Source organism: Salmo trutta, chromosome 3, assembly GCF_901001165.1.
Source record: "Salmo trutta chromosome 3, fSalTru1.1, whole genome shotgun sequence".
NCBI lineage: Eukaryota > Metazoa > Chordata > Actinopteri > Salmoniformes > Salmonidae > Salmo > Salmo trutta.
The window spans coordinates 36,637,752-36,662,054 of NC_042959.1; the positions used below are offsets into that span (position 1 = coordinate 36,637,752).

At 43.2% G+C, this 24,303-nt stretch overlaps 1 protein-coding gene and 2 long non-coding RNA genes across 4 annotated transcripts; 2 read left to right on the forward strand and 1 right to left on the reverse strand.

Moving 5' to 3' along the window:
* The first annotated feature begins 3,097 nt into the window (after positions 1 to 3,097).
* LOC115174621 (uncharacterized) lies at positions 3,098 to 3,943 on the forward strand. The gene is made up of 2 exons (XR_003871809.1): positions 3,098 to 3,400; positions 3,520 to 3,943. It is a non-coding gene; the product is annotated as an uncharacterized LOC115174621 (long non-coding RNA).
* A 12,873-nt stretch (positions 3,944 to 16,816) lies between these two features.
* Positions 16,817 to 21,097, forward strand: LOC115174622 (heterogeneous nuclear ribonucleoprotein A/B). 2 transcript variants are annotated; one of them, XM_029733343.1, is made up of 9 exons: positions 16,817 to 16,949; positions 17,358 to 17,624; positions 18,371 to 18,539; positions 18,708 to 18,866; positions 18,952 to 19,083; positions 19,328 to 19,418; positions 19,567 to 19,737; positions 19,834 to 19,919; positions 20,373 to 21,097. In XM_029733343.1, exons 2-8 carry the CDS (start codon positions 17,383 to 17,385, stop codon positions 19,902 to 19,904), a joined length of 1,035 nt encoding a protein of 344 aa, XP_029589203.1. In that variant the 5' UTR covers positions 16,817 to 16,949; positions 17,358 to 17,382; the 3' UTR covers positions 19,905 to 19,919; positions 20,373 to 21,097. The 2 variants fall into 2 exon arrangements, with proteins under 2 accessions (XP_029589203.1, XP_029589212.1); XM_029733352.1 differs by having other exon boundaries at positions 19,328 to 19,391.
* LOC115174633 (uncharacterized) lies at positions 20,616 to 23,224 on the reverse strand. Its single transcript, XR_003871813.1, has 2 exons — positions 22,821 to 23,224; positions 20,616 to 22,495 (listed from the first exon to the last, which is right to left on the reverse strand). It is a non-coding gene; the product is annotated as an uncharacterized LOC115174633 (long non-coding RNA).
* Positions 23,225 to 24,303: the final 1,079 nt, after the last annotated feature.

Consider the following 24,303-nt stretch of genomic DNA (forward strand, 5'->3'; position numbering starts at 1 on the left):
CAGTCAGAAGGAAGAGGATTGGGTTTCCAGCCCTCTTCTAACCACTTCTCACCCCAAATGGGAGATATTCACTGGGTGTTTTTACTTGCGGTTCTCTAAGTGTGGTTTGGGATTTGTCTTTAGAGACCTTGACAGCTATCTGAATTTTTACTGATTTAACCCAATGGAAGTGCATCTATTAGGAGAGAAAATATTTATCCATATGCAACAAAATGTTGTCCATCCAGTTGAAATACCGGTAGGCCTAGTTATTCTATTACCTCCGCATACCTACTGCATATGAGTTATTGCGCATATGATATATCAATACTGTATGACTGAGCAGTTTTACTGTAGGCTACATGTGCATGTCGTCTCTCCCCCAGCCTGCGAGCCAAGTGCGGCACCTCTGACCTAAGGAATGCAATGCATGGCAGTGTCTCGTTCTCAGCCGAGCGAGAGGTCAAAGCTCATGTTCCCTAAATTTAATTTAAACAAAATGCTGTGCCTTCAGAAAGTATTCACAACCCTTGACTTTTTCCACATTTTGTCACAGTGGGATTCAAATGAATTTAATAGTAATATCAAAGTTGAAGAAAAATTCTAACATTTGTAACAAAAATAAGGATAATATTTATCTTTGTAGTGACCGGGTGTATTGATACACCATCCAAAGTGTAATTAATATCTTCACCATGCTCAATGGAATATTTAATGTCTGCTTTTTGTATTTTTATTGCACAGAGAGTGAGTCCATGCAACTTGTGACTTGTTAGCACATTTTTATTCCTGAACTTATTTAGGCTTGCCATAACAAAGGGGTTGAGTACTTTATAGACATTTCAGCTTCTAATTTTGTATTAATTTGTAAACATTTTGAAAAACATAATTCCACTTTGACATTATGGGGTATTGTGTGTAGGGCAGTGACCAAAATCTAAATTTAATTAATTTTAAATGAGAGGCTGTAACACAACAAAATGTGGAAAAAGTCTATGGGTGTGAATACTTTGAAGGCATTGTTCCTTTCTTCAACACTGTTTTATCAAAGGTAAGCTATCCATTTAATGCAAGTTCAACCTGACCTACAGTCGTGGCCAAACGTTTTTAGAATGACACAAATATTAATTTCCACAAAGTTTGCTGCTTCAGTGTCTTTAGATATTTTTGTCAGATGTTACTATGGAATACTGAAGTATAATTACAAGCATTTCATAAGTGTCAAAGGCTTTTATTGACAATTACATGAAGTTGATGCAAAGAGTCGATATTTGCAGTGTTGACCCTTCTTTTCCAAGACCTCTGCAATCCGCCCTGGCATGCTGTCAATTAACTTCTGGGCCACATCCTGACTGATGGCAGCCCATTCTTGCATAATCAATGCTTGGAGTTTGTGGGTTTTTGTTTGTCTACCCGCCTCTTGAGGATTGACCACAAGTTCTCAATGGGATTAAGGTCTGGGGAGTTTCCTGGTCATGGACCCAAAATATCGATGTTTTGTTCCCTAAGCCACTTAGTTATCACTTTTGCCTTATGGCAAAGGTGCTCCATCATGCTGGAAAAAGCATTGTTCGTCACCAAACTGTTCCTGGATGGTTGGGACAAGCTGCCCCTGGAGGATGTGTTGGTAACATTCTTTATTCATGGCTGTGTTCTTAGGCAAAATTGTGAGTGAGCCCACTCCCTTGGCTGAGAAGCAATCGCACACGAGTGGTCTCAAGGTTGCTTTACTGTTGGCATGACACAGGACTGATGGTAGCACTCACCTTGTCTTCTCCGGACAAGCTTTTTTCCGGATGCCCCAAACAATCGGAAAGGGGATTCATCAGAGAAAATGACTTCTCAGCAGTCCTGTACCTTTTGCCGAATATCAGTCTGTCCTTGATGTTTTTCCTGGAGAGAAGTGGCTTCTTGCTGCCCTTCTTGACACCAGGCCATCCTCCAAAAGTCTTCGCCTCACTGTGCGTGTGTAACAGTGTAGGTTCCGTCCCTCTCTTCGCCCCAACCCGGGCTCGAACCAGGGACCCTTGCACACATCAACAACTGACACCCCACGAAGCAACGTTACCCATCGCGCCACAAAAGCCGCGGCCCTTGCAATGCAAGTGGAAACCCTACTTCAAGTCTCAGAGCGAGTGATGTCACTGATTGAAATGCTATTAGCGCGCACCACCGCTAACTAGCCATTTCACATCGGTTACACTCACCCCCCCCCCCCTTTGACCTCCTCCTTTTCCGCAGCAACCAACGATCCGGGTCAACAGCATCAATGTAACAGTGTAGGTTCCGTCCCTCTCTTCGCCCCAACCCGGGCTCGAACCAGGGACCCTTGCACACATCAACAACTGACACCCCACGAAGCAACGTTACCCATCGCGCCACAAAAGCCGCGGCCCTTGCAACGCAAGGGGAAACCCTACTTCAAGTCTCAGAGCGAGTGATGTCACTGATTGAAATGCTATTAGCGCGCACCACCGCTAACTAACTAGCCATTTCACATCGGTTACACGTGCAGATGCACTCACAACCTGCCTGCTGCCATTCCTGAGCAAGCTTTGTACTGGTGGTGCCACGATCCCGCAGCTTAATCAACTTTAGGAGACGGTCCTGGCGCTTGCTGGACTTTCTTGGGCGCCCCGAAGCCTTCTTCACAACAATTGAACCGCTCTCCTTGAAGTTCTTGATGATCCGATAAATGGTTGATTTAGGTGTAATCTTACTGGCAGCAATATCCTTGCCTGTGAAGCCCTTTTTGTGCAAAGTAATGATGATGGCACGTGTTTCCTTGCAGGTAACCATGGTTGACAGAGGAAGAACAATGATTCCAAGCACCACCCTCCTTTTGAAGCTTCCAGTCTTATTCGAACTCAATCAGCATGACAGAGTGATCTCCAGCCTTGTCCTCGTCAACACTCACATCTGTGTTAACGAGAGAATCACTGACATGTCATCTAGTTCTTTTGTGGCAGGGCTGAAATGCAGTGGAAATGTTTTTTGGGGATTCAGTTATTTTGCATGGCAAAGAGGGACTTTGCAATTCATCTGACCACTCTTCATAACATTCTGGAGTATATGCAAATTGTCATCATATAAACCGAGGCAGCAGACTTTGTGAAAATTAATATTTGTGTCATTCTCAAAACTTTTGGCCACGACTGTATATTGCAAAGAGTACCATACATACAGAAAGTACATCAGGTTTACATTGACATAGAAGTTGGAGGGTTTTTTTCTGTAGTCAGTGTGTTATACCCCTGTAAATTTTCTCTCTGATACACCCGGGTGTCCCGCTCTCTGTTCAGCTATGATCGAGTCCATCCCCATGGGAGAGGCAGCCAAAGACTACCTGGGCAGGTTTGTGAGCCCCACGTTGCTCAGGAGATTCACTGAGCTCTGCAAACAGAAGCCTGTCTCCCCCTTCGTAAGTAACAGGGTGGAATGAGAAATGTGGACATACACTATGCACCTTCAACAGTACATGTTACATTTGCTTTTTTTTCCTGAATAAACAAATTCAGTTATTTGTGTTTTTCTCCGAAGACTTGGCTGGCTGATTGGCTAGTCAGAAATAATCCCAACAAACCTAAAATATTTGATGGAGCAACTGGGGAGGAAGCAGCATAAGCACAGAGATGGGGAAAATACCTAGCTTAGGTAGCTGATAGTGGGCGCTAGATCTGCATCGTCTAGGATTGATTTGCCAAGCCGGTAATACATTCTTGTCACCCGTGGACCGGCTCATACATAAAGCATCATCCATTTAGGCTGCCAAATGCATAATTTTCCTCAACTAGCTTTAATTGCGGAGCGTTGATCCTAGACGATAGCGTAGCTCTAGCGCCCACTTTCGGCTGCCCAGACTAGAAAATACCATGCATGTGCCTTTATCGGTTAAATTAATGTTCAGGAAACTGTAACATAAAATCCTGTGATGTAATAAAAAATGATATTTAGACACCAGGAACCTGTTTCTTCCCTCTTCATTTTCGGGAGGAGGGGATGATTGCCTACAGTATGATGGTATACAAAATAAGAATTGCACATAAAAACGTGCAGTGTGTAGCTGACCACTTATGGGGTTCATTTCTTTGACTGCTGATAAACAACATGCAACCCACACACGCACACACACAAGGCAGGCAATATGCTTGACTTCATCTTTACTAGATGCTGTTTGCCTACTAATCTCACTGCAACCCACTCCAGGTCTATGATCACTACTTTGTTTCCTTTTCTGTCTCCCTCTACTCGAACCCTAGTCTCTCAGCCCCGACCCAGATGATCATGCGGCGTTGCAGTCTTCGCTCTCTCAATCTCCCCCACTACTCTACTCTTGTATCATATCATCTCTCCCTTCTGCTAAATAATTCTCCCTCCTGATTCTGCCTCTTCAACCCTACTCTCCTCCTTTCCACATCCTGTGACTTGCACTGTCTCCTTTCCTCCCGGGCCAGCTCGGCCCTCCCCTCATGCTCCGTGGCTGAGTGACTCATTGCGGGCTTACAGAACAGGGCTGCGGACAGCTGAGCGAAAAAGGAAGAAAACTAAACTAAACTTCCAGAGGACCTATCATCCAAATTTCAAGCTCTAACCCTAGGAAACTATTTTCCATCTTCTTGCTCCTTAATCCTCCATCTGCGGAGGACTTTGTCAACCACTTTGAAAAGGTTGACGACATCTGCTCCTCATTCACTCAGCCTATTGAGTCCACTGGTCCCACTCACACAGAACTACCCTACGCCTTGACCTCTTTCTCACCTCTCTCTCCAGATGAAATCATGTGACTAGAGAGGTCCGGCCGCCTGACAACCTGCCCGCTCAAACCCATCCCCTTCTCCAAACCATCTCTGGAGACCTTCTCCCATTCCTTACTTCCCTCATCAATTCATCCCTGACCACTGGCTGCGTCCCCTCTGACTTCAAAATGGCCCGAGTTGCTCCCCTCCAAGAAACCAACCCTCAACTCTGATGCCAAAAACTACAAACCACAGTCCCTTTATTTTCTTTCCAAAACACTTGAGTGTGCTGTCTGACCAATTTTCTCGCTATCTCTCACAGAACGATCTTGACACTAACCTGTCAGGCTTCAAGATGGATCATTCAACCGAGACTGCTGTTCTCTGTCACAGAGGCTCTCCGCACTTCCAAAGCTGACTCTCATGTTCTCATACTCCTTGATCTATCTGCTGCCTTCGACACCGTGAACCATCAGATCCTCCTCTCCACCCTCTGAGGGCTGGGCGTCTCTAGCCCTCTCCTCTTCTCTCTATATACCAAGTCACTCAGCTCCATCATATCCTCACATGGCCTCTCCTATCATTACTATGCATATGACACAACTACTTTTCTCCTTACCCCCTTCTGACACCCAGGTGGCAACACACACATCTCAAGCTCAACCTCGACAAGAGGGAGCTGCTCTTCCTCTCGACAAGGCCTGCCCGCTAGGGTTGGGTGATATATCAAAATAATTTGAATTTGTTTTAGCGCATTTTGGTCTCGTCTCCTTCGCTCCTGTGCTGTGTGCACTGTGCACCTTCCCACTTGCACACACAAACCAAGCACCTCCCCCTGCCACTCACAACAATTACAAAAGAGAACTTCAATCTACTCTGACAAACTCGCTATTTGCATTTGAGGTTTGGTCCAACAAAATCAGTCATTTGCACACCGAAACGCTTAGAGAAATTATTTTACTGTAAAAGAACTTAACCTTTCTAACGCTACCTTTTTATGTCTCAACTCCCAAAAAGCTAGCAGCATTTTAGCCACAGACTTACAGTATGTGCTAGTTGTCTAGTCTGTGTTATAAATGTGCAGTGAGTATAAAAATATGTATTTATATAAGGAATTGGCAACTCATTCTGAGAAATAAGCATTTTCTTGTCCAGGTAGGCCAGTTGGTTTCAATATCAAAACAAATTGAACAGGCTGTTATTCAAACACTGTTAAACAGCCATCACTGACAGAGAGGCAGCTGCCTACATAGACTCGAAATCATTGGCCACTTTAATAAATGGATCACTAGTCACTTTAACAATGTTTACATATCTTGCATTTCTCATCTCATATGTCTATTGTATTTTATACCATCTTGCCTATGCCGCTCGGTCATCCATATATTTATATGTACATATTCTTATTCCATCTGGCTCCAGGTCATCTACAAGACCCTGCTAGGTAAAGTCCCCCCTTATCTCCGCTCACTGGTCACCATAGCAGCACCCACCTGTAGCACGCGCTCCAGCAGGTATATCTCTCTGGTCACCCCTAAAGCCAACTCCTCCTTTGGTCGTCTCTCCTTCCAGTTCTCTGCTGCCAATGACTGGAACGAACTACAAAAATCTCTGAAACTGGAAACACTTATCTCCCTCACTAGCTTTAAGCACCAGCTGTCAGAGCAGCTCACAGATCACTGCACCTGTACATAGCCCATCTATAATTTAGCCCAAACTACTACCTCTTCCCTACTGTATTTCTTTTTTTATTTTATTTATTTTGCTCCTTTGCACCATATTATTTATATTTTAACTTTGAACTTTCTTCAAATAACAAATCTACCATTCCAGTGTTTTACTTGCAATACTGTATTTACTCTGCCACCATGGCCTTTTTTGCCTTTACCTCCCTTATCTCACATAATTTGCTCACATTGTATATAGTCTTATTTTTCTACTGTATCATTGATTGTATGTTGTTTTACTCCATGTGTAACTCTGTGTTTTTGTATGTTGTCGAACTGCTTTGCTTTATCTTGGCCAGGTCGCAATTGTAAATGAGAACTTGTTCTCAACTTGCCTACCTGGTTAAATAAAGGTGAAATAAAAAAATCTCTTTAGATTTGTGTGTATTAGGTAGTTGTTGTGGAATTGTTAGATTACTTGTTAGATATTACTGCACTGTCGGAAATAGAAGCACAAGCATTTCGCTAAACTCACATTAACATCTGCTATGTGTATGTGACCAATAAAATGTGATTTTTAAACAGTTGGAGACGGGACACGAGGGTCTATTCATAACTGTTCTACCTTAGCAAGGAAATAGATCCAAGTTGGCTAGACTTTAAATGTAAAGATCAGCTGGCTACTCACTACCACGTGGGCTTGTGCTTGAGAGATTGTTTGAGACCTGTTTTCATTTTCTATAATGCCTGCTACAAGAAGTTGGTCATTATTAGTGGATGTTCTGGTTAAATTTGTAACAAAAATTGCGTTTTCAGACACTTGAAAGCCAGATCAATGATTAGTGCAAAAAAAGGTAATTAAATAATTAGTGAGTCTTACATGCTGGCGAGCAAGTGCCATAGGGCGCATGTTGATTTTGTCCACCTCCACCAGACGAGATCAGGACACGCAGGTTTAAATATCAAAACGAACTCTGAACAAACTATATTGATTTGGGGACAGGTTGAAAAGCATTAAACATTTATGGCAATTTAACTAGCTAGCTTGCTGTTGCTAGCTAATTTGTCCTGGGATATAATCATTGGGTTGTTATTTGACCTGAAATGCACAAGGTCCTCTACTCTGACAATTAATCCACAGATAAAAGGATAAACCGAGTTAGTTTCTATTAATCTCTCCTTCAGGCTTCTTCTTCTTTGGACTTTATATGGCGGTTGGCAACCAACTTGAAGGTGCATTACCACCACCAACTGGACTGGATACCTCAGTTCATCTTTCAATCACCCACGTGGGTTTATGCTCCTAAAAACCAATGAGGTGGGAGAGGCAGGACTTGCAGCGCGTCAAGTGTCACAAATAGAACACTGGACAACACCCTGTCCTCTTCTGAAAATATTAAAGCAGTGACTCGCACCTGCAGGTTCATGCTCAACATCTGTAGTGTACGACCCTACCTCACACAGGAAGCAACGCAGGTCCAAATCCATGCACTTGTCATCTCCCGTTTGGACTACTGCAACTCGCTGTTGGCTGGGCTCCCAGCTTGTGCCATCAAACCCTTGCAACTCCAGAATGCTGCATGGTGTTCCAACTTTCCCCAAGTTCTCCCATGTCATCCAGCTCCTCTGCACACTCCACTCAGGGACGGATTAAGAAATCATAGGCCCTGAGGCTATTCCCCCCTTCCTGTCACACCATCATTTTCTGTAAGCAAATCCATGCACCAAGATGCAATTTGAGGCATGGTAAATTTAATGTCTATGAAAAAGTAAATTTCTAATAAAGCCATAACGTTTGCCATGTGGCATAGGCTACAGTTAAGTAGAGGTGTTTTTTTGTGGTTCCACACATGGGATTTATTTATTTTTCTCCACGGTGTGAAAAAAACCCTGGTCTTTTTAAAAACGCATGCAATTCTACGTCATTTACATGATAGAAGACATTAGCTGAATATTTTTTAATACCACACAAATTAACAAAATGAGTGGCTACTCTGACAAACGGAGATCAATCTGGTCTTGAATTCAAACAAACAATAGCCCAGGCCAATGAAATGACACACAGATTGTACTATATTAGGAGGCAATATTTAAGCAATAAGGCACAGGGTGGTGTGGTATATGACCAAAGCTAAGGGCTGTTCTTACGCACGATGAAACGCGGAGTGCCTGGATACAGCCATTAGCCGTGCTGTATTGGCCATAAACCACAAACCCCCGAGGTGCCTTATTGCTATTGTGAACTGGTTACCAACGTAATTAGAGCAGTAAAAGTACATTTTGGTCATACCCGTGGTATACGGTCTGATATACCACAGCTGTCAGCCAATCAGCATTCAGGGCTCGACACACCCAGTTTATAAATGCATATATATCGGTAGGCGATTAAGTAATATTTCCAGTGGCAACTGACTCACCTAATGATGAAGCCATAGGCTACTCACGGTGATGGTCAAATCAAATCAAATGTATTTATATAGCCCTTCGTACATCAGCTGAAATCTCAAAGTGCTGTACAGAAACCCAGCCTGAAACCCCTAACAGCAAGCAATGCATGTGAAAGAAGCACGGTGGCTGGGAAAAACTCCCTAGGAAAAACTCCTGAGAAAGGCCAAAAACCTAGGAAGAAACCTAGAGAGGAACCAGGCTATGAGGGGTGGCCAGTCCTCTTCTGGCTGTGCCGGGTGGATATTATAACAGAACATGGTCAAGATGTTAAAATGTTCGTAAATGACCAGCATGGTCAAATAATAATAATCATAGTAATTGTCGAGGGTGCAACAAGCACGTCCGGTGAACAGGTCAGGGTTCCGTAGCCGCAGGCAGAACAGTTGAAACTGGAGCAGCAGCATGGCCAGGTGGACTGGGGACAGCAAGGAGTCATCATGCCAGGTAGTCCTGAGGCATGGTCCTAGGGCTCAGGTCCTCCGAGAGAAAGAAAGAAAGAGAGAATTAGAGAGAGCATATTTACATTCACACAGGACACCGGATAAGACAAGAGAATACTCCAGATGTAACAGACTGACCCTAGCCCCCCGACACATAAACGACTGCAGCATAAATACTGGAGGCTGAGACAGGAGGGATCAGAAGACACTGTGGCCCCATCCGATGATACCCCCGGACAGGGCCAAACAGGCAGGATATAACCCCACCCACTTTGCCAAAGCACAGCCCCCACACCACTAGAGGGATATCTACAACCACCAACTTACCGTCCGAAGACAAGGCCGAGTATAGCCCACAAAGATCTCCGCCACGGCACAACCCAAGGGGGGGGCGCCAACCCAGACAGGAAGACCACGTCAGTGGCTCAACCTACTCGAGTGACGCACCCCTCCCATGGACGGCATGGAAGAACACCAGTAAGTCAGTGACTCAGCCCCTGTAAAAGGGTTAGAGGCAGAGAATCCCAGTGGGAAGAGGGGAACCGACAAGGCAGAGACAGCAAGGGCGGTTCGTTGCTCCAGCCTTTCCGTTCACCTTCACACTCCTGGGCCAGACTATACTTAATCATAGGACCTACTGAAGAGATAAGTCTTCAGTAAAGACTTAAAGGTTGAGACTGAGTCTGCGTCTCTCACATGGGTAGGCAGACCATTCCATAAAAATGGAGCTCTATAGGAGAAAGCCCTACCTCCAGCCGTTTGCTTAGAAATTCTAGGGACAATTAGGAGGCCTGCGTCTTGTGACCGTAGCGTACGTGTAGGTATGTACGGCAGGACCAAATCGGAAAGATAGGTAGGAGCAAGCCCATGTAATGCTTTGTAGGTTAGCAGTAAAACCTTGAAATCAGCCCTTGCCTTAACAGGAAGCCAGTGTAGGGAGGCTAGCACTGGAGTAATATGATCAAATTTTTTGGTTCTAGTCAGGATTCTAGCAGCCGTATTTAGCACTAACTGAAGTTTGTTTAGTGCTTTATCCGGGTAGCCGGAAAGTAGAGCATTGCAGTAGTCGAGCCTAGAAGTAACAAAAGCATGGATTAATTTTTCTGCGTCATTTTTGGACAGAAAGTTTCTGATTTTTGCAATGTTACGTAGATGGAAAAAAGCTGCCCTTGAAGCAGTCTTGATATGTTCTTCAAAAGAGAGATCAGGGTCCAGAGTAACGCCGAGGTCCTTCACAGTTTTATTTGAGACGACTGTACAACCATCCAGATTAATTGTCAGATTCAGCAGAAGATCTCTTTGTTTCTTGGGACCTAGGACAAGCATCTCTGTTTTGTCCGAGTTTAAAAGTAGAAAATTTGCAGCCATCCACTTCCTTATGTCTGAAACACAGGCTTCTAGCGAGGGCAATTTTGGGGCTTCACCATGTTTCATTGAAATGTACAGCTGTGTGTCGTCCGCATAGCAGTGAAATTTAACATTATGTTTTCGAATGACATCCCCAAGAGGTAAAATATATAGTGAAAACAATAGTGGTCCTAGAACGGAACCTTGAGGAACACCGAAATTTACAATTGATTTGTCAGAGGACGAACCATTCACAGAGACAAACTGATATCTTTCCGACAGATAAGATCTAAACCAGGCCAGAACTTGTCCATGTAGACCAATTTGGGTTTCCAATCTCTCCAAAAGAATGTGGTGATCGATGGTATCAAAAGCGGCACTAAGATCTAGGAGCATGAGGACAGATGCAGAGCCTCGGTCTGACGTCATTAAAAGGTCATTTACCACCTTCACAAGTGCAGTCTCAGTGCTATGATGGGGTCTAAAACCAGACTGAAGCGTTTCGTATACATTGTTTGTCTTCAGGAAGGCAGTGAGTTGCTGCGCAACAACTTTTTCTAAAATTTTTGAGAGGAATGGAAGATTCGATATAGTTGAAGTGAAAGCCATCCTCCATTTGCGAATGCTGCTTTTTAGTTAGCTTTGCGACAGTGTCAAAAAGAAATTTCGGATTATTCTTATTTTCCTCAATTAAGTTGGAAAAATAGGATGATCGTGCAGCAGTGAGGGCTCTTCGATACTGCACGGTACTGTCTTTCCAAGCTAGTCGGAAGACTTCCAGTTTAGTGTGGCGCCATTTCCGTTCCAATTTTCTGGAAGCTTGCTTCAGAGCTCGTGTATTTTCTGTATACCAGGGAGCTAGTTTCTTATGACAGATGTTTTTAATTTTTAGGGGTGCAACTGCATCTAGGGTATTGCGCAAGGTTAAATTGAGTTCCTCGGTTAGGTGGTTAACTGATTCTTGTCCTCTGACGTCCTTGGGTAGGCAGAGGGAGTCTGGAAGGGCATCAAGGAATCTTTGGGTTGTCTGAGAATTTATAGCACGACTTTTAATCTTCCTTGGTTGGGGTCTGAGCAGATTATTTGTTGCAATTGTAAACGCAATAAAATGGTGGTTCGATAATCCAGGATTATGAGGAAAAACATTAAGATCCACAACATTTATTCCATGGGACAGAACTAGGTCCAGAGTATGACTGTGGCAGTGAGTAGGTCCAGAGACATGTTGGACAAAACCCACTGAGTCGATGATGGCTCCGAAAGCCTTTTGGAGTGGGTCTGTGGACTTTTCCATGTGAATGTTAAAGTCACCAAAAATTAGAATATTATCTGCTATGACTACAAGATCCGATAGGAATTCAGGGAACTCAGTAAGGAACACTGCATATGGCCCAGGAGGCCTGTAAACAGTAGCTATAAAAAGTGATTGAGTAGGCTGCATAGATTTCATGACTAGAAGCTCAAAAGACGAAAACGTCATTGTTTTTTTTTTTGTAAATTGAAATTTTCTATCGTAAATGTTAGCAACACCTCCGCCTTTGCCGGATGCACGGGGGGTATGGTCACTAGTGTAACCAGGGGGTGAGGCCTCATTTAACACAGTAAATTCATCAGGCTTAAGCCATGTTTCAGTCAGGCCAATCACATCAAGATTATGATCAGTGATTAGTTCATTGACTATAACTGCCTTGGAAGTGAGGGATCTAACATTAAGTAACCCAATTTTGAGATGTGAAGTATCACAATCTCTTTCAATAATGGCAGGAATGGAGGAGGTCTTTATACTAGTAAGATTACTGAAGCGAACACCGCCATTTTTAATTTTGCCCAACCTAGATCGAGGCACAGACACGGTCTCAATGGGGAAAGCTGAGCTGACTACGCTAACTGTGCTAGTGGCAGACTCCACTAAGCTGGCAGGCTGGCTAACAGCCTGTTGCCTGGCCTGCACCCTATTTCATTGTGGAGCTAGAGGAGTTAGAGCCCTGTCTATGTTCGTAGATAAGATGAGAGCACCCCTCCAGCTAGGATGGAGTCCGTCACTCCTCAGCAGGCCAGGCTTGGTCCTGTTTGTGGGTGAATCCCAGAAAGAGGGCCAGTTATCTACAAATTCTATCTTTTGGGAGGGGCAGAAAACAGTTTTCATCCAGCGATTGAGTTGTGAGACTCTGCTGTAGAGCTCATCACTCTGCCACGATGCGCTTGTCGTGGCAATAGCCTATCTTAAGATGAGGTACTTTGAAAAACAGTGCTGCTGTTAGCTACAAATTGGGAGTTGTTGAGAAAAAGTGTTTGTAATGGTTCTACAGACAGATTACTCTTCTCTTTTCAGCAGTAGGCATTGACTTTCCAAACTGTAAGTTTTTCCCGCAATTGTATTTTGAAATCTGCAAAAGGCAAACCTACAGCCATAAACAACCATAAAAATATAATCCATAGATGGCAGTTCCCATTCAAGTCAGGACTGGCATCCATTGCTAGTGTACCCATGAGTTTAACAGTCAAATTGCCAGGGTAAGAGGTTACAAAACCCTTCTATGGATTATATGTCTATAGCCACAATGCAACAAGCTGTAGCCTATATTTGTCACGCTTGCCCAAACTGCAGCCTTCCCTGTAGGCATACCGGTAATTGCCACAAGGGATACAATGTATATGTTATGATGTGGGGTGTATTTCCCTGGCATGGTTTGGTGAATCTATGCCAAGTTGCATTGAAGCTGTTCTGGCATCTCGTGGTGGCACAACACCCTTTTAAAGACACTTTATGTTGGCGTTTCCTTAATTTTGGCAGATGCCTGTATGTGCTTGTAATAAAACTTAATCCACAGTTATTTTTGATAAACTATTGATCCTCTGTGGCAAAATTATGCTCTCTGGTGTGTTTTGAACATTGAGGGCGGGCTCCTGTGGTTGGATAAAAAGTCATTTAGATAAGTATTTTTAGCCTCTTGGGCCCCCTACAGATGTGGGCCCAGCCCCTGACTCACACAATTGACCAGTCACATTTATTTATTATGCAGTTTTTGTTTTTATTAATCAGTTACCCAATCAAGGCAGGGCTCCCCAATTAACCGTGTGGTCCCCCTACCACCTCTTCTCCCCCCCATCTGATGATTACCCAGCAGCATACCACCCTGCATCCCACTGCTGGCTTGCTTCTGAAGCTAAGCAGGGTTGGTCCTGCTCAGTCCCTGGATGGGAGACCAGATGCTGCTGGAAGTGGTGTTGGAGGGCCAGTAGGAGGCACTCTATCCTCTGGTCTAAAAAATATCCCAATACCACAGCACCCTACACTGCCCTGTGTAGGGTGCTGTCTTTCAGATGGGATGTTAAATGGGTGTCCTGATTCTCTGTGGTCACTAAAGATCTTATTGTACGAGTAGGGGTGTTAACCCTGGTGTCCTGGCTAAATTCCCAATCTGGCCCTCATAGCCACCTAATCATCCCCAGCTTACAATTGGCTCATTCATCCCCCTGAAACTATTCCCCAGGTTGTTGCTGTAAATGAGAATGAGTTCTCAGTTAACTTACCTGGTAAAATAACAGTAAAAATTAAATTGGCAGCAGACTGTCTATACTCATTGAGAGTGGGCTCTTGAGTCTTCCTGTGGTTGGCAGTTGCAGTGAAAAAATATCAAATATATACTACATAGACGGTGTATAATATATTCAAAATGCTGCTGGAGGAGATGGTCACCTAACCAATTGTGCTATTGTTTTTTTTTGTTGCTTTATTTGTAACTTATTTTGTGCATAATGTTTTTGCCACGTCTCTTATAACCGATATCAGGACAGCGATCACTCACCTCGTACTGGATGAAGATTTTTTTCTTTAACGAGTTGGACACGAAGGATTTACTTCAGACACCCGACAAGGCCCTAAAAATTGTCAGACTCCAGCCACCCTAGTCATAGAATGTTCTCTCTGCTAACGCACGGCAAGTGGTACCGGAGCTCCAAGTCTAGGTCCAAAAGCCTTCTTAACCTCTCTGGGCCAGTGGGACGCTTGCATCCCACCTACTCAACAGCCAGTGTAATCCCGTGGCGCGATATTCAAATACCTTAGAAATGCTATTACTTCAATTTCTCAAACATATGACTATTTTACACCATTTTAAAGACAAGACTCTCGTTAATCTAACCACACTGTCCGATTTCAAAAAGGCTTTACAACGAAAGCAAAACATTAGATTATGTCAGCAGAGTACCCAGCCAGAAATAATCAGACACCCATTTTTCAAGCTAGCATATAATGTCACATAAACCCAAACCACAGCTAAATGCAGCACTAACCTTTGATGATCTTCATCAGATGACAATCCTAGGACATTATGTTATACAATACATGCATGTTTTGTTCAATCAAGTTCATATTTATATCAAAAACCAGGTTTTTACATTAGCATGTGACTAGCATGTGACTAGCATTCCCACCGAACACCTCCGGTGAATTTACTAAATTACTCACGATAAACGTTCACAAAAAACATAACAATTATTTTAAGAATTATAGATACAGAACTCTTTTATGCACTCGCTATGTCCGATTTTAAAATAGCTTTTCGGTGAAAGCACATTTTGCAATATTCTGAGTAGATAGCCCGGCCATCACAGGCTAGCTATTTTGACACCCACCAAGTGTGGTACTCACCAAACTCCGATTTACTATTAGAAAAGTTTGATTACCTTTGCTGTTCTTCGTCAGAATGCACTCCCAGGACTTCTACTTCAATAACAAATGTTGGTTTGGTTCCAAATAATCCATAGTTATATCCAAATAGCGGCGTTTTGTTCGTGCGTTCAAGACATTATCCGAAGGGTAAAGAAGGGTGACGCGCCCGACGCGTTTCGTGACAAAAAAATTCTAAATATTCCATTACCGTACTTCGAAGCATGTCAAACGCTGTTTAAAATCAATTTTTGTGCTATTTTTCTCGTAAAAAAGCGATAATATTCCGACCGGGAGTCGTTGTTTTCGTTCAAAGAGAGAGAAAGTAAACATGGTGTCGGCTCGTGCACGCGCCTCCAGTCTCATTGTCCTCAGATCGACCATTATCCAAATGCGCTAATGTTTTTCAGCCAGGGCCTTCAAAGCCACCATTCATTGTTCTGGCGCCTTCTGAGAGCCTATGGGAGCGTTAGAAAATGTCACGTTATGCCAGAGATCCCCTGTTTTGGTTAGAGATGATCAAGAAGGCCAAGATATAGTCAGAGAGAGCGCTTCTTGTTTGGAATCTTCTCAGGTTTTGGCCTGCCAAATGAGCTCTGTTATACTCACAGACACCATTCAAACAGTTTTAGAAACTTTAGGGTGTTTTCTATCCAAATCAAACAATTATATGCATATTCTAGTTACTGGGAAGGAGTAGTAACCAGATTAAATTGGGTACGTTTTTTATCCGGCCGTGCAAATACTGCCCCCTATCCCCAACAGGTTAACAGCTTCTACCCCCAAGCCATAAGACTCCTGAAAAGCTAATGAAATGGCTACCCAGACTATTTGCATTGCCGTCCCCCCCACCCCCACATTGACTCTGTGCCGGTACCCCCTGTACAGTATATAGCCTCACTACTGTTATTTTACAGCTGCTCTTTAATGATTTTTTACTTAACTATTTTTCTTAACTGCATTGTTGGTTACGGGCTTGTAAGTAAGCATTTCACTGTAAGGTCTACACCTGTTGTATTCGGCACATGTGACAAATACAATTTGATTTGATATACTGTATATATACTTATTTGTTTTTGCTGCCTCTTGGGCCCCTCACGGCATGGGCCAAGGGGCTTCAGCCCCGGTAAGCCCCTGCATTATTCTGGCCCTGACTCCACTAACTTCCAGTCCAAGCTTGCATCCACTACAAGACATTGGTACTTGCCTATGGAGCAGCAAGAGGAACTGCCCCTCCCTACTTTCAGGCTATGCTCAAACCCTACACCCCAACCCGAGTACTCCGTTCTGCCACCTCTGGTCTCTTGGCCTCAGCTTCCGTCAACCCCCCCCAAAACAAAATTATATGGTTTTGTAGTTTGCAGGCTTGTTTCTTCAAGAATGTACCTAAAATAATAAAAGGTACTGCAAGTTCTTACGTGTAGTGGGCGTGTACACTGAATCGGGGTACATAATTGGCCATGGCCATGATAGGCAGCTTTGGGGATCAAATCAGAGGCCCCCTAAATGAAAGGTCGTTTTTTGTTTAACGGGTACTATAAAACCAACCACGAGTTGGCGTTGTATGGGAGAATCCATATTGAAGACTGTTTTCTGATTGTGTGATCACTAAGAGGCTTTAGGGGATTATTTTCCATCTATTCATCTTATTTTTATTTGTGTAAGTACCATAAGAATAACTATTTTCGTTATTTCGGTGTTAGGCATAAATGTGGCTGTAATATTTGAGTAGCAAAACAGCTCGCATGGCCTTCGCATTACGTAACGGAGTGGTATGGTTCATGCTAACGGTTTATCCGCGCGACACAGTTACATTGACGATATTTGGTTTTTACATTCAGTCCGTGCAAAAAAATATATTTTGTTGCACCCTCATTCGATGAGTCGATTGCCATGTATCGCTTGCATTCCGGGAACATTGTCTCCCATACATGTACAAAAAGCAATGTGTAAAGCCAAAATGGTGGGGGAGTGTATTCACTGGCATAGCATAAATGGCGAAGCATGTACGGCGAGTGGGTTACATAATTGTACAGGTCCTTTTGTAACAATGTTTCATTTTGTGCAGGAACGGGGAACCTAACTATTACAAAATGTCTGACACCGAGCAACAGTTTATGGAAACATCAGAAAACGGCCACGAAGGCGAGGATGATTTTAACGGAGCCAAGACAGCCGATGAAACGGAAGAGACCGAAACCCTGAATAAAGGCGAGGAAGAGACCGAAGCCTGCATAGAAGACGAGACGGCAGTAGAGGGAGAAGATTCGCAAAATGGTGCTACCGAAGGCGAAGGCGGACAGATCAACGCCAGCAAAGGCGAGGAGGATGCAGGGTGAGTACAGAAATGTTTTCGATCTCGGCAGAGTGCTAATGGATTGCATCGCTCCTTTGTTCGGTCTGGCTTAGTTGGCGCCATGTGGGGAGCAATGGGAGGGGGGCACTTCCAGCAGCGATCAAATGTAACACTCCCTCGCCGCCGATTGTATCTTTTTGCAGGGCTAGGTTGTTTATTCTGTTTAGGGCACACACCGGACTTTCTGGTCAGACATTTGGGGTTTATGATGTGGTTTTGGATATACAGTAGTAGGCCCAGCCTTTCTACAACAGCAATGGCCACTGATTTGTAGAGTACTAGATTCAGCCGCGGGACAATATATTTTTTTTAAATTATATATATATATTTTTTTGAGCGGTTGGCAAGGGGGCCAGAACGTAATTACAAATAATTTATGGACTGCAAAAAGGTCAAAACAAATACACATATGTGTGTGTTGACTAAAACATAATTTCAAACCTTGATCATATTTGTATACGATTATGTTTGGGGATACTTGGGAACAGATTTCTTAAATCTATCACTTGAAGCTGGTTTCCTTGTTTTTTTTTGTCTTCTATCTAACAATGAAAATTCACCCACCAAACAACAAAAAAGATATAAACATTTTTTTCTCCGAATTTGGGGGGACAAATAAAACCAACCACAGGCCAGATTCGTCCCACTGGCTGCCAGTTGGGGAACCCTGTACTAGATGTTCCCGAACCATTATATTTAGTCAGTTATCCTTTTTTCTTTGCTAGGAAAATGTTTGTTGGAGGACTTAGCTGGGACACAAGTAAGAAAGATCTTAAAGATTATTTCTCTAAATTCGGTGAAGTGACGGACTGCACCATAAAGATGGACCAGCAGACAGGCCGGTCAAGAGGCTTTGGCTTTATTCTATTCAAAGAAGCAGTCAGTGTAGACAAGGTAAGAGAACATGTTTTTGGGGTTTGCTACTTTTATCTAAGGACTGTAATGCATATTGAATGTCAGTGTTCCCATGTGGAATATTACAACTTGGCAACATCCCTGCAGTCATACTACTATTGCCATTCTTCATTCTCTGACAAATTTTTTTTCTCCCTTTTTGTCTAGGTTTTGGAACAGAAGGAACACCGACTTGACGGACGACAGATCGACCCCAAGAAGGCCATGGCTATGAAGAAGGAGCCCGTAAAGAAAATCTTTGTTGGTGGCCTCAACCCAGACACCGACAAGGAAGTTATCCAAGAGTACTTTGGAACCTTTGGCGAGGTACAGTATCAACATCTATCTTTGGGGGTAACACTGACTTGGTGGTGTTTTAACAGTAATTGTTTTATTTTCCTTTGACCTGCAGATCGAGACAATTGAGCTTCCACAGGACCCAAAGACGGAAAAGAGAAGGGGGTTCGTGTTCATCACGTATAAGGATGAAACTCCTGTCAAAAAAGTGTTAGAAAAGAAATTCCATAACGTCAGTGGAAGCAAGGTAAGAATTGTAATGCAGTCAATGCATTGCAGGGTTGTGTGTGTGTGCACGGTCTCTATTTGTACGTGTGATTGCAGAGTTGACTTCCTCCTACTTTCAAATTAAGCTTTAGATTTCTGTATAGAACAAATTCTGTGGTTTCCTCAGGTAACATGTAACCTTCACATTTAAGATCCATGCAGTGGGTGTGGCAAAGGTTTTTTCCATGTCTAACTTAAGTCTTCATGTTACTGATCTGTTCCAGTGTGAGATTAAAATAGCACAGCCCAAAGAGGTGTACCAGCAGCAGCAATATGGCGGCCGTGGAGGTGGAGGAAGAGGCAGGGGCCGTGGAGGTGACTATCTACACCAAACACCTTGTGGATTTAACCTGGCGAAACGGGTTCTAAAATGGGCTCCTCTCACCCCAGTCCCAAGATCAAAGTAGTTGCTTATATAACTCTGCTCTATGTGCTTCTAATCACTGTAACTTAATCTTCTCAGGTCAGAGCCAGAATTGGAACCAAGGTGGCGGATACAACAACTACTGGAACCAGGGCTATGGTAACCAGGGCTACGGCTATGGTGGACAGCAAGGCTACGGCGGATATGGAGGCTACGGCAACTACGACTACTCCGCTGGATACTATGGCTATGGGGGTGGCTACGACTACAGTAAGCGATAACCACCCAAAAAAACGCAAATGTGAGAAACTTTGTTGGTCCTTGTCGTCCGGAAGACACTCAGTCCCTTTCTTTCTTGTCCTCCAGACCAGGGCAATGCAGGCTATGGGAAAACTCCAAGACGTGGAGGCCACCAGAGTAGCTACAAGCCATACTGATCACATGTAGTGCAGGTATGCATTTTTGCATCATCTATGGTGATATGACAATCTAGCTGTAACCATTTGTGCCTTTTGACTCCAAAATTTCTCCCATCTAGTCTGATCCCATTCAAACGTTTGTTAACGGGGGGGAGTGGGTGGGTGGGGAGGGTCTGCAATTCATTAATAATGGACTCATTCCATGTGCCAACCATTTTAAGATGCATCCCTACAAACACTACTTGATCAATAAGGGTTGAGGTGGTGGTTGACCCAGTATAAGCATTAGGGCCTTTCCGATGGGGTGCTAGGTATGGCAGCTAGGTGTCATGTCCCCTTTGACGTTCTCCCCACTCTGAGTGTGTTCATTTTTAATAGAAGTATACAACTGTTTAAGTCATTCATAAACATCATGGTGTCCCTGTGTAATACTAAATGCCATTTGGTTATGCTCAGTAACTGTAAGCACCATGTTTCTCTCTTAAGGTCTTAAGTAAATAAGAAAAAAGAAACCCATGGTCCGGCCACAGTGAACATGGGCTTTGGCTTTTCCTTTGGAGTTGGCAGAAATTTGGACTCATGCTCCATATGTACAGATCAAGTGAGGAACTGGGGAAGCAAATGTCACTTTTCCACCTTTTTTTTTCTTTTCTTTTTTTTTTATATATTGTTTTGTCCATTCACATTTCCAGAGATGGAAGTGTTATTTTTACTGTACTTTTTGGTACCTTTTTGAATCTAATGTATTGTGTGGTTGTATTTTACATGTCTACTGGATTTGCCAACAAACAGGAGCAGTGCTTTCAGAAGCTTTTGAAATAAAACAATTTCATTTTTTTTTTGTTATTTCTAGGATTAGTAAAACATTTACCCGTGCTGAGTGTTTGACGCGAGTTGCATGGCTTCAGATGTGGGGTGAGGTGAAATAAGAGATTTAAAAACTAATCAAAGGTTTCATTGTAAGCCTGTCTAGTGAATGCTTGCATTTGGCTAGTAGACGAGGACAACCAGCATTAGTTTTTTGGCTTTTAAGGAGGTCCCCCCCATCTTCTCTGTAATTTTTAAAAGTGGCTTTACTAGTGTTACATACGATACAGTACAACTGAGCGCAAGCCTGTTAATGTAAGTAGAGGGCCTTCCCTTTCTCTCTGGAAACTCATTCCTCTAGTGTCTTGGGCAAATTGGTAGAAATAAACATTTGGTTTATATTACACGTGGATCCTTTTGTTATTATTTATAAACCCTCCCCCTAATGCTGTTTTGGTTACTGTTAACTGCTTTGTACTGTTAAATGGATTACTTGTCCTGTCTTGGGTAAGGTTAAAATCGTGCCGTACGGACGGATGCCTCTCTGGGATGCGGTGGCAGATACTTTGCTGGCAGAGGGATAACTGGCTCAGTCAATGGGTTGAAAGCTGTGCTACGTAGCCTGCGCGTCGATTTACTTTTCCGAGCTAGCTGATCTTACCCCACTATGGATCTGACGTTGAACTACAGTATTTGGTATGTTTTTATAGGTGGATAAGTCAAGGTAATAACTGTAGTCCTCTGGTAAGTGCACGCCCACCCCATACATTGTCTGTCATCAATACAGTCATGTGTACAAAGTCACTGTTGCCATGCAATGTTGCAGTTATCAAGATCAGCTGGCAGTGACCTCATCAGTCTGCCTGGGCCGGTGTCCATTTCACGTCAAGTAGGCTGTTTACACAGGCAGCCCAATTTTTATTATTTTTTCCCCACTAATTAATTGGTCAAAAGACCAATCACAGATTGTTTCACAGAGGTGATCTGATGGGTGAAAACACCAATTTAGTAGGGAATTGAACTGCCTGTGTAAACGCAGCCTAACATACACTTTCCTACTGTATCAGTAGACCTTTGACCACTTCTTGATCCAGTAGTTGCTATGTGATTGTATCTATTTCCACAGGGAAGTATAAATGTGAGGATCACGACTTTAGTGTTTTTATAGTAGAAATGTATTGCCTTTCTGTTGCATATGTCACTGCTTCTCTTATATCCCTCATGCAGAATCAAAAGCAGTCACTAATTCCACTTCATGAAATATCACAAAACATTGTGTTTGGTAGATCTAGTAGTGTATTCTTAATGTCTTAACAATTTGGCTTTTTATCCTTAATTGTGGTATGGATATTTGAGATTGGCTGTGTTGAATAAGTCTGCATTCCTTCCCTTTTATTTTCCACCATGATGACTGCAGTTTGTATGAAAAGCAAAATACCCAAGTTTTGGGACCATATCCACAAAGCACCTCAAAGTAGGAATGCTGATATAGGATCAGTTTTGCCTTTTTAGATCATAAATACCATTTCTATGGACAGATCCTAGATAAGCACTTCTACTTTGAGAAGATTTGTAGATACGGGCCCCGGTACTTTGCCCTATGAAATCCAATGTCTGAGAAATGCACTTTTTAACGGTTAGTGAAATCTACTGGAGGAGTACATCACACTATCAACAACACTACCTCTGACTCCTTCTGATTGTGACCAATTCTTACTGTCTGATGCAATTAAATCTTTCTACAGGTTTGTACAAACCTTAGAAATCTCCACTGTCCAGTTTTTGATGACTGCGCCTCATGTCTGAAAAGGAAAAGTAGAATTGTCAACAGGTCCCTACACACCTGCTTAGGTGGTGTGTAGTATGGATCCATCAAGACTGTTGTAAGTGCCGTTGGTCTGGTTCAGAAATGGTCCCCCAACACTTCTGTGTCGGCAGATATCAGGTCGGTGTAAGCTCTCTGAACCTTAAGTTCTGCAAACACTGCAGTTGTGGAGGCTAAGTCGACTTGGGTTTAAATGTTTTGTTGAGACTGGGTATTCTGTCTCAAGTATAATAAATGTATACTATACAACTGTGTAAATGTGTTGTGATAAGTCAAGGCTATAGGGTAAGTGTTCCAGTCACCTGTGAGAATGTGGTGTATCCTGTCTGCCACCAAGTCTGCATCCTCCATACTGAAGCACATGGGAGGTTTAAACTTGACAATGTTCTCCCAGGGGCCGTCTGTACTGACACAGATATAATCCTCTTTCAGTCTGGAATGGGAGAAGAGACCAAAGGATATTTCCCCTTACAGGTTCTCTTCTAAAAGTAATGCAAAGATTTATACCAAAATAAGAATAGTGTTAACTCTTCACTGAATTGTGACTGCAGCAAACACTGACACTGATATGTTTGCAAAGTTGTTGCTTCCTAAGGCCTTGTAGCAGTGTCTGACCACGCGCCAGAAACCATCACCCTGCAGCTGGAAGACCCAGAAATGGCTCCCCACACGGCCATAACCTGTTTGCACCTCGTCTGCCACAAACACTCCCCCTGCAGAGGGCCCATATCAGAGAAATACCAACACTCACTGTTGCATGTCAAAAATAAAAGCAATTGCTTTTACTATCACAATGGCCTCAATCTTCACTCAAATTAGGTTTTGGCTCTTTGTCCTTTTCTTCACCGATGAGAAAATGGTAAAGTATAATAGTGCAATAATATTTTGTGCTCAGAGGCAGTACCTACTCTGCTACTTTAGTTGAGTATCCCTTGGTCAAGAGTTTTGGTCTCCAACACTGGGTGACAACTCAGCCAAAAATGATATGCACTAGTATGGAGGGGGGGGGGGGGGGAGAGGAAGGAGTATATTTAGAGAGAAAAAAATCTACTGACACATGCATATGAAAAGGAAGCGGAACAGTAGTTTTTGTGTAATGTGAGAAACCTTACTGGTCAAGCACAATGTCTTCATGTTGGGTGTACTGGTGGGCTAAGTGTAGTGCCAGATCATTGGCCTCTGAACTGTTGGAGACATATATTACATTTCTTATCTTACGCGGATGTCATTGGGGCTGTGCTTCAGGAGGAAGTCATAGGTTGTAGGACATGGTGTCTTACCCTGAGTTGACAAAATAGAAGACACTCAGCTTGTCGGGCAGAGTGGCAGCGAGGCGGTCGGCATACTGAACGATATTGTCGTGAAGGAAGTGCGAATTGGCATTCAGAAGCTCCATCTGCGTTGTGGCTGCTTGTGTGATGCTGGGATGACAGTGACCCACTGTAGGTGCAAAGGTGCAACAACAATCCAACATTGTCAAAGTTTCATTACATACACTTACCACTAGGAGGTACTATCATGTTGATTATGTTGTGGTACTACTGTAATGTTCAAAGGGCTTTGGACTGTGTCCCTTGCTCTGTCAAAATATTCAAATACAACATATTTATCAATCCATGCACAAGCTGCCCAGTGACGCAAGCCTACCAGATGGGCTAAATTACTTTTATGCTCGCTTTGAGGCAAGAAACACTGAAGCGTGCATGAGAACCCTAGCTGTTGCAGACGACTGTGTGACCACACTCTCCGTAGCTGATGTAAGATCTTTAAACAGGTCAACATTCA